This window comes from Cupressus sempervirens, chromosome 4, assembly GCF_028749045.1.
Source record: "Cupressus sempervirens isolate cs-2001-9-10 chromosome 4, ASM2874904v1, whole genome shotgun sequence".
In the NCBI taxonomy this organism is placed as follows: domain Eukaryota; kingdom Viridiplantae; phylum Streptophyta; class Pinopsida; order Cupressales; family Cupressaceae; genus Cupressus; species Cupressus sempervirens.
The window spans coordinates 598,019,180-598,030,586 of record NC_143121.1 but is presented as its reverse complement, the minus strand read 5'-3'; the positions used below and the strand labels follow the sequence as shown (position 1 = coordinate 598,030,586).

Genomic DNA, 11,407 nt, shown 5'->3' with positions numbered 1-11,407 from the left:
CACCTTCATGACCACTCATTGTTCCTCTACCTCTCCATTTTGTTGGGAATCCTACTCATCCATGACAAAGCCCATTACCTTTAACATACAACCCAAATGTAAGAAAAAAACCATGTAATCAAAAAATCAACTGCCAACAAACTACAATCCAATATTTATCTATTTTTTAATAAATTTTAGATGAGATATTTGATTTAGCATTTGAACTCTTTTTGTGCAAACACCCGACAAGCCATGTACTACTTCAAAAAGGTTTAATTTTTATGATCCAATATAGTCATAGCAATTAATGAGATATGTAGATGTAGTTGTGGTACTTAAATGATATTTGTGTACATTCAACATTTCTATTGTATATATCAATCTTAACCTATGGGATGCCATCTTTTTGTAACTCTATTATAGATTTGTCATGTATGTTATTTTTTTGAAATGTATACAATATTTTTCATTTTGATATATATAAAGCTTGAAATTTGATGTAACCTATTGTTGCATGCATACCAAGCTGTCCTTTGAAACTTAATTTTTGCAATTAATCAAGTTACATGATTGTTTATTATTTAATATAATAAAATTGTAACTTGTTTATCAAAGTCATTGTGGCATGGATAATGTAATCAAAATCATATGTGACTTATTTGATGTAATAAGACATAAAATTGTAAACATTGAATAAATTGACCAAATTGACCCTTTGAGACACTTCAATTTGTTGTGCTCAAGAATGTTCAATGGAATCTATGGGTGAAATGAGGTTGGTACTAGTGTTTATCCATCCAAATAGGTCTAATGGAAAAGATGATTTGATCCCACAACAAATGGTTTTAAAGATATCCAATGTTTCTCATTTCAACTGAGGAACATTACAACTTTTGACATTAATCAAAATATAGATGCCAAATTAAAATGAAGCCTACGAATCTTACAAAATTGAGATAGGTTGTTATAGGCCTCAATAACACAATCCTTTAGCACTTGACCATTTGTCAATACCTCGCATGAGCTCAAAGATATGTCCTAAGAGAGATCTCAATCCAATGTTTCGTAGTGTCCCTTAGGGACACTTCGATTTAGTGTGCTCATGAACCTTCGAAGGACTCTATGGGTGAAATGATGTTGGCACTAGAATTTACCCAACCAATTAGAGCTAATGGAGAAAATGATTTGATCACACAAAAAAAAGTTTGAAAGATATCAAATGTTACTTATTTTAAATGAGCAACATTGCAACTTTTAACATTAACCAAGATAGGGATGCCAGATTAAAATGGAGTGAAATCTCACAAATTTGAGATAGATAATTACAAGCCTTCATATTACACTTTTGTAGTATCTAAGCATTCATCGATATCTCACATGAGCTTTGAGATATGTCTTTAAAGAAATATCAAAACCCATTGTTGCTTAGTGACCCTTAGGAACACTCCAATCATGTGTGCTTGTGAACATTCATGGGACTCCATGGGTCAAATGAGGTTGGCACTAGCCTTTACCCAACCATCAAATCTAATGAAGGAGTTGATTCAATCACATGATGAACAATAGTGAAGATATCTAATGTTGTTCATTTCAATTGAGAAACATTGCATCTTTTGACATTAATTGATATAGGGATGCCAAATTAAGATAAAGGGAATCCCACAAAGCTAAGATAGGTTTTTGTAGGCCTTCATAACATGATCCTATAGCTCTAATAATTTGTCAATGTGTCAAACAAGCTCAGACATATGCCCAAAGAACAATTACAATCCAATGTTTCTTAATGACACTTAGGGACACATCAATCTAGTGTGCCTATAAACATTTGAGAGACTCTGTGGGCGAAATCTGATTGGAACTAGGATTTACTAAATCAACTAGAGCTAATGGAGAAGATGATTCGATCGCACAAAAATGGCTTGAAAGACATCTAACATTGATAATCTCAACTAAGTAACATTGCAACTTTTGATACTTTAAATGAGATAGGGATACCAATTTAAACGAAGTGGAATATCATAAAACTAATGTTATTTTAGGCATTCATAACACAATCTTGTAGTACTTGACATTTGTTGATATCTCACAGAAGATCTAAGATATGTCCAAAGAAAGATCACAACCCAATGCTTCTTAGTGACCCTTAGGGACACTTTGGTCTAGTGTCATTCATCTCATCTAGCTAGTGTGCACTAGTAATGTTCATGCCATAGTTGTCAATGTTTGGTATAGCATGTGGAACCTTAATTCGAAATGTAGGAGTTTTAGAAACTTGTTTTAAATTATGCTCAAACCAACCTAGCATCACAATACCATCAATAATTTATTTTAAAACAATAATTTTCATACTCTACTAATTATATTTATTTCAATGTATTAATGTTATGTTGAAAAATACTCTCAAACCTTTAGTGTGAGAACATTTTTTTTTAATTTGCAATCATTGGACCATTCAAATCAAGTATTTAATTTCAATTTTGTGAAGATGGGAATTTGTCTCTTTGCAAAGAATGAGATATGCAAAGGTGTAGCTCAAACATCAACAAAATCTCCACATAGCTAAAGCTTGTGAAGTTGCTTAAATATATAGGCAAATAACAAAACTTCCACAAAGCTAAAGTTTGTAAACTTGCTTATATATGGAAGCAAATATGACAACCTAAACGCTTTGGTTAAACAACAAATTCATTAATATTTGAAAAATATATTATTAAAATATAAATAAAACAACGACATTTTTCTATTATTGAGAAGTTTGATCTTTCATTATTATTATTTTATGATACACCTCATGGCTTTGTGGTTTATCACATGACCATCATGAACATCCTAAATGTGTCTATATAGAAAGCTTTGTATGTAAAGTTTGTAAAGTTTACACATAGCTTTTAAAAGTTTTTATTGTTAATTTATTTATGGTTTTTTTTTTTTAAAACAAAGTAGAATACCATTGTATATATTAATAAATAAATAAATTGGTTCAAAAGAACTTATAAGGAAAAAATAGAAAAGAAAACCCTAGCACATGACTTATTATATACAAAATATACAAAGTGCAATCCTCAAAACTAAGATTGGTAATATAACCTAAGATAGCTCCCCTTATATCCTCAAAATATTCAAACTCTAACCACATATTTAAACACTAATAAGATTTTATATATCGGCCATATAAACTGTCCATACAAATGTACAGCACATTAACATTGAGTGCGACTTAGACACCTGCATTCCAAAATGTCTGATGCTGAAACAAGTACCTGACCTAGCTGTAGAAATCAAAAACTTCCCTGTACCACAGCCAAACCTTTTTGTTTATTTAATTGATATATACCAACCAGAGGCATATTCCTTAGTTTTATTCAAAATATCATCTCCAAGCACAAACCTCCGTGATGGATCCACGTGGAAGATGGTTCATTGGACTTGGTAGTCATTTCACCAAATACCATAACAATGTCAATGTCTTGTGGCATCCATTGCATGACAGCTATTACTTAGAATCATGAAGAGGAGTGAGCACCTTCGACAAATAATTGCCCATGATATTTATGTATAATTAAATTTAATAAATTGCTCTGATTGGCTGGTTGACTCATCAAATCTTTAAGCAAATTAGTTGCATCTCAGCCAGATGCATAAGTATTCCTGTTGCTGTAGGTAGGAACTAAAAATATTAAAATTTACAATATTAAAGCAGATTTCGTCTATGTAAATTTCTCCCACTACTTAAAGCACACATTAAAAGTTGAAATCAAAGCACATTTAAATTATTACTATTAATATATCTCACTAATTTCGTTTAATCTAACACCACGAGAATCAGATGTAAAATTTCATTCAATCTTTGCATTGTTGAGCAACCTCCCATGTCACCTACCCTAAAGATTCGATTCTCTCAACACTCAATATTGAAGCCCATTTTATATCAAAATATAACATCTCACAAATTGTCTTAATAAAAATAAAATTTAATTAAAACTGCAAGCAGAAAAAAAAGCACTTACAGCGCCCCAACTGAAAAAATTGGCTCAGTTCTCAACACTAATATGAAATGAATAAACAATATACAAGTTGACAATTAAATAAAGAGTAATATAGTAGACAGAACCAAAGAACATTAAATAATTGAGGAGACAGGCAGACATGGATTATTGTTTTTGCTATATAACAACACATCTATCCTGCTGCTGAACATGCAAATTCATCTTCTCCTGTGAAAATTGGAGTATTCAGATCAGAAAACAGTGATCATGGCTTCTACTCTTCCAGTCATTGATCTTTCTCTGTTTGGAGATCAAGAAATTATTTCTGGTTTGGAAGGAAGTAATGAATTGAAAAAACTTAATGAGGCTTGTGAGGAATTGGGTTTCTTCCATGTAGTAAACCATGGAGTGGACAAAGATCTTATTGAGAAGATGGATTGTGCTTCTAGAGATATGTTTTCTTTGCCAGAGGAGGTGAAAAAAACTGCAATTTATTCCACACTTGTTAACACTGGTTATCACCCAACCACTTTAGGACCAGGTGGAAAGAATTCAATGCCTGAGAGTATGGATTTCCCCGGTGATAGTGTTCTTCCCAATTCAATTGACGAGATCTACCCCAAGTTGTGGCCTCATGGAAACCACCACTTCAGGTATGTGCATTTTCATTCACCACCTTTCAGTACTAGCTACGTTGTTCACAAAGAATTTTGCAATGACATAAGTTTGTTATTATTATTAGTAGTATATATTTTTAGATTTGATTAAGGAATTTTTTATATCAATATTTTGATTTAAATCATTATGAAGATGAAAGAAGTTGAGAAGGGAACTTGTTATGACAATGAAATAAGTTTTTTATTACAATTTTTTATTATTATTGTTATAATATCTATTATTTCTTAGTGGGTCATAATAGATAATTGTTGTTATACTATGCAGAGAGATAGCTCATGCATATAATTCGAATATGATGAGTCTTGCTCAGAGGATCACACGACTCATTATGCTTAGTCTGGGGTTGGATGTGTCCAAACACCACAACTCTGACCTTTTCAGAAGTTGTATAGAAGGATATCTTCGTATGAACTTCTATCCTGGTGGGAAGGGTGATGAAGAGCCTCAAAATGCTCACAAGACTACTATAGGACATACGGATCTTGGCTTTCTTACTATTTTATGTCAGGATGATGTTGGGGGTCTTCAAATTCGAACAAAGGAAGGAAGTTGGATTGATGTTAAACCTTTGAAAGGATCATTTGTTGTTAACCTTGCTGATTGCTTACAGGTAAAAAGGAACAAAAAAACTATTTTAATTGAAATATTTAGTTGTTTCTTTATAATCATATGTAGCTTTCATAAGTTATTTATGTGTAAGTCACTCCTTGCTTTATGTCTCTAGAGAATAATACTTTATTATTCAAATAATGAATTGTCTTAAGTAATTTTTTTCAAAGAACATTCTTTTATCTTGTTTATGAGTAAGTCACTCCATGCTTTATGTTTTTAGAAAAAATTCAAATCATATTAAGAACTTTTTTTTACAGTTTTCATGTACAATGGATTACCTTATACTGATCTAAAAAGTACTTTCTTTATGTTTGTAGAGAAATTTCTAATATTATTTTCCATGTAATGAAATGCTTTCTATGAGTTTTTTTTCAAAGAATATTTTTATTTTCAACTATTGAAAAAGTATAAAAGATTTTGCTATGGTAAAGTTTATTTAAAAATATATATATATTCCTCATTTATTTGTCTTTTTAGTCTAACCTATAACAATTTTGAATTTCTTATGTGCTAGATGTGGAGTAACTGTAGATACCGTAGTGCAGAGCATCGTGTGGTGTATGGAGGGTTGAAACAAAACAAGGCTCGATTGTCCATAGCCTTCTTTTTTACCTTAAAAGGGGAGGCAGAAATTAAGACACCTGAAGAGCTTATAAATGAAGAGTATCCACAAAAGTATAATTGTGCAACGTTTGGTGACGTAGTTGCACGATATGTCCAGTTTGGCCCAACATTGGGTGGATCTAATTACTTCTTGGTATAAGATTGTGATATGTTTTAGATCTTGTAAGTTGTACGGTATTTATGGCTTGGAGTGTCAATCATTTTCAAATATTTGTGTAAGATTGTGATATGTTTTAGATCTTGTAAGTTGTAGGGTATTTATGGCTTGGAGTGTCACATTTCCAAATATTTGTGTACTATCATAAATAGACACAAATCTGTTTAATATAGTTATATTAATTGAAGGGATTTCTCCAAAAGTATTGTGCTATTCTTAAGAAGTATGAATATATATAATAGAATGTTTTCTGTGTCTTCACTCTCATCTTCTAACTATGTTAACTATCAAAGATCTTGAGAAATCGTCAAAATAGCATTACAGATGTGTTAAAGCTAGATTACAGTATAAGTGACATTTTCTAAGTGAATTAGATCACTATCAAATGTATTCTTTACACTTGCACTTTTTATCATTATATATATTACGTTTTGTAAGTCAATTAAATGCCGACAGCCTTTCATGGCATTCCTTTATTCTTTATGCTTTGATGGATGTCCAAGCTTTTTTCTAAAGCTTACAAGTTGCAATTCGTAAGTTCGAACTCTTTGGAGGTGTTTCCTCAAATAGTTCAGATGTCTCAATACTATGAGATGTTCCATCAAATAGTTCGGATGTCTTACCCATGCCTACACATTTTAATTACATGTCTAATAGGGCAGTTGCAACTACAACATTTCATGACATACCTCTGCTCTATACGCTTTGATGGATTTCCATGCCCTTTTGTAAAGCTTAGAACCATTACAGCCCATGAAGCATATTTATTTGAGGTTTTTTCCCTTCCAGCTGGTACAACACATTGTGATCTGGTTTGTTCTTCAAGCAGCTGCTGGTAATCAATCTCCTGTTGATTTGTGGCTCATGATCTACTCCAATCAGCTATAACAATTATAAATCCGATTGGTCTGCTCCAATAACAAATTGTAAATCTTGAAAATGCAGAGAATAGACACAAGACTACTGCAACAATCTTTGAACATAGACACAAACACATAAAATGGCAATAGAAATCTTTGTTTGAACTTCTCGTAATAGATCAATTACATTTTGCAGACTATGTTTCAAGCAGTAACAAAGGCAGTATTTTATAGATGTTGTAGCCTCTGAAATACATCGCAGCATCTAAATGAAACAAAGCATGTATTAGCAGATAAACTGGATGCAATCATTTTGAAGAAAAGATATGTGCAAATAGTCAAAACCAGCAGGGAAAACAAATAACCAAGCATTGATTAAGAAACAGTCGATAAAGTAATATATGCAAGTACATTTGTTTCATGTACCTATTTCATGAAACTCAACAGGATTCATATTGAGATTTCAAAAAAGATATGCTAATTCCACTGCAACCAAAGCAATTTGCTCTAGTTGACAACACAGCAGTTAGTTGAAGAATTTATTCAAATCTTCTTAATTCCCCAAGGGCTACTTACCTTGTGAAGTTCTGGTCAAAGCGGGCAAAAGTGTGTGAATTATTAGCAGAATGGAAGAGAAAGGCATGGGAAAGCAAAAGTTTGAAGACTAGACAATAAGACCACAGATATTAGATCGTGATGTAGATGAATAGAGATTTGAAAAGATGGGAATCAATATATAAGGAAGAGTGTATGATATTCTTGTGTGCCTCATGCTCTCTTTTGCAATCACCAGTTGCTGTATAAAAAAATCTTACTTACAAAGAATGTTTTGAATAAGAAGTAGGCACTCGTGTTGTTCCGTGCACTACTTAATTATGAATTAACTTTAGTAATTATGAATAAGCACAAAATAACTTTAATTAAAAATTCCACAAAATAACTTCAATTAAAATCCCAGTCTAGTCATGGAACTTTAGAAGAAATTTCAAGAAAGTCTGATCTCATATGCTGTTAAACAGATAAAACCTTATCTAAACAAAATGCATGTCAAAATCTAATCATACATTAAATAACAAGAATTACTGACTGGGCTTCTATGGAGGGGGACTTCAAAACCTACTTTTATCTTAATCTAAAACAAGAATTACTGACTGGGCTTCTATGGAGGGGGGCTTCCTAAAAAATAGTGCAGTGACTATGAGATTTGTTTTGGAATGTTTAAAGTTGAATGATCTTATGAATCATAAAATGTATTACAACTTAAAAATCTGAATTCCTAAACTTAAGTTTGGAGGATTTTGAATTTGAAATATTATATGAAAAAACAAAAACTTTCCTTTCTTTTAAGATTTTTTTATTATTTGTTGACATGTGGCACAAAGTTTTCATTTTCACCAGCTCAAGTTAAGAGGGCTAAAAAATAGGGGCTGCTATTTTGGTGGAAAAGATTCTAAATAATCATTTAGTTTCAAAGAAAAAACTCATGGGACCTATATTTCCTAAAAAATAGAGCCCAAGCCTCCCCATGGGACCCATACCTAATCATGATAAAACCAGGATGGTCATTTGCTATAGATTGAAAACTACAAATCACAAGGTACATTGATCATTCAAAAGAGAAAAACCAATTAGTAACTTTCAAATTTCTCTTGTTGAACATCCCAACTCAAAAAAGGAACCTTTTGTTAAAAATGTGTTAAATCATGCCTAGAATCCTATATCTTCGGTCTCGTAAATTCATTGGCTATTAAAAAAAAATTTTTTAATAAAATATCATGCAAAAAATCAAAATATGGGTTCCAGCATTTTTAAATTGGGAATAGTCTCTTTCAAAATCATTTTGATAAACATTACACAATGATTTTTGGGCCTATTTATCAAATGGGTATAATTCTTGGATGGAAAATGACCATAGGAATTGTTAAAGAGGAGGCGGAGGTGCCACCACCACCTTTGAAGTGTGTTGGCTCTTTCTCTTGCACATCTTGGCAGATCCATCTCCATTATGTTGGTTGTTTGGGCTTTTTATACTCTTTCTAAATTTATATGCTTGTGAGTAAACATAGTCAGAGCCAAATTCTCCCTCATTTTGAGTGAGATTTTTTTCCCATAAATCTTATTCAATTTGGAGATAGTAAAAAAAAAATCCATCTCTCTTTTCAAGGAAATCATGCTCCAACTTCATGTGGTAACCATACTTCTACCCTCTTCTTAGGTGTTCTCTTGAACTTTTGATCTTCTTCATTCACCTCATAGATCATTCAAAGGGATGAAGCACTCTTATGAACACTCCAAAATAATAAGGAATAACATACTCCACACACCTAACCTCTCAATCACCAAATTTAAAGGAATCTCAAAGATGATAGCACATGTACCTAGAGTCATCATTTTGTCTATTTTTTGGTTAGACAAGTATTTGTGCACCATTATCAGTTAATTTGTGCATAATTGTTGAGGCATTTATCCACAAGTGCTAAGGTTTTGAGAGAATAATTATCCATACATCTTTGAGTGAGTATCATGCAACACTTTGAAATTTCCTCTTTTTTATCCTTCAACGTGTGATGATCTCTACAAGGAGTTTTGTTAACACTTAGAAGCTAAGAAATATTTTTCAAGGTGCTAGCTCACAACAAAGATAACCAAATTTATTTATTTTTGAAATTTAGCATATACTTTAGGCTCTAAAAATGCACATAGTTAGGGTGTGTGAGTATCAGTGAGAAATATTCAATGGAATTTACGATAAGTGATATACTTTTACTACTTGACTCAACATACATTCTACATATGACTTTCTAGATACCTATCTTGCAATAGCCCCTTCATTTATTTACATGAGATATCTAAACTTAATAAGCAACTAGCCTATTGACTTTATTGTGTGGGTTATTTACAATATTCCATGAATACAACTCATCTCATTGACTTTATACTGTAATCTCATAGTGTATGGACAAGTAGTGATATGTAGAGTAATACAAGTTAGTGTATAGGATAAAATTCACCATTTTGTATCATTTTCCTAACAAATATTGCTTCCATATCATATTATAAGGATTCATTTCCTCTCCAATCAAAGCATTTTAAAGACATGACACATTTTGTTGACACGAGTATTTTGATTTCTTTCCTTTAAAGAAGAGATGTTTTTAGTGTGACCTTAGGATTGCGGATATGCTTCTTTGTCTCAACAATATCACCTTTTTTTAATATTAGTACACCTTTCAAGTTCTAACTTCATCTAACCAAGTTAAGTAGTCAAACCATGAAATTCATGTTGATTTTTAAGGCTACTTCAATCTTCTCTCTATCTTCTTTCCCTTTCTCAATCTCTTTATCCATCTGAAGTGTAGTGATTTTATATTCATGGTGAAAAGATTCATTTTCCTTCTAAAGTTTCTCAATCAAATTTGAGGATGGTTCAATCTCAACAATCTTATGCTCATCTTTCATCTTGTCAACTAGTTCCTTCCTTTTGATTTTAGAAACATCAATATGCTGCTTAAACCTTTTGGTGTAGTCTTCTACATACTTGAACTTATTCTTTAGCTCATCTTTAACTGCATTAGATTTATCCAAGAATTCAAGTGTTTCTTCAAAATTTCTTAGAAATATTCTTGTATCCATTAGGGTCCTCTTCAAGTTGTCAGACTTCTTATGAGGAACTTGGATTTGATATCGATTTTCTTGATCAAGAAACACTAATACAGGGGTGAATTCAGGGTTGTAAAAATTTTAATCAAACTATTATTTTTACCATAATATTATATAATAACTTAAATGATAAATTATGGTAATAGATCATACACAACAAGAGAACTCATAACACCATGATTTGTTCTCAAGAAAACCCTATCCAAGGGAAAACCGTGGTGAAGATTGAACCCACAAGATAATGCACAAGTGTAAATGTATCCATGTTAGGAGACTTGACCCTATTACAAGTTGATACAATATATCCAACACATAAGTCCCTATTAAGAGACTAGACCCTGTTAAAGATTTTCAACCCTATTAGGAGTTACGAGAACAAAAAGGGAGTTCACTTCTCAAAGATGAAGGTTAAAGCCACCTTCAAAGACTCACTATCCACTACAATTAGATATTACATAGTTTTTTTTGTGAACTATACATAGCATCACAATCCTTGATTAGTTCCAAAAAAAATCAAGCCTTATCGATTCTAATATCCAATATCAAGGCCCGCACATCACAAAAACATGTATCCTAATCAATCATCTCTTGCATACCAAAATACTTTCCTTTATAGTACAACTTTAATTCTTTATTCTAGTTGTATGTCATCCCAAAAATGTTAAGTGGGATGGATTGGGGTTTTTTTATTGTTGGCATGGCAAGGCCTGGGATTTCTTTTGCATTGGTGAGGATAGGGGGTTCTTCTCCAACAATGCATGAAACGAGATCTAAATAGTTTTATTCAGGGGAGACCTCCAAGATGACAAAAGTTAATGGTTGTTTTCCATGTAGCCATGATCGCCCTA

General features: G+C 32.1%; 1 protein-coding gene across 1 annotated transcript; it reads left to right on the top strand.

The window, feature by feature from the left end:
- Nucleotides 1-4,235: 4,235 nt before the first annotated feature.
- Nucleotides 4,236-6,021, top strand: LOC149562633 (C4-beta,C20-epoxidase-like). The gene is made up of 3 exons (XM_089823901.1): nucleotides 4,236-4,621; nucleotides 4,911-5,256; nucleotides 5,773-6,021. The coding sequence occupies exons 1-3, from the start codon at nucleotides 4,236-4,238 to the stop codon at nucleotides 6,019-6,021; spliced, it is 981 nt and encodes a 326-aa protein (XP_089680027.1).
- Nucleotides 6,022-11,407: the final 5,386 nt, after the last annotated feature.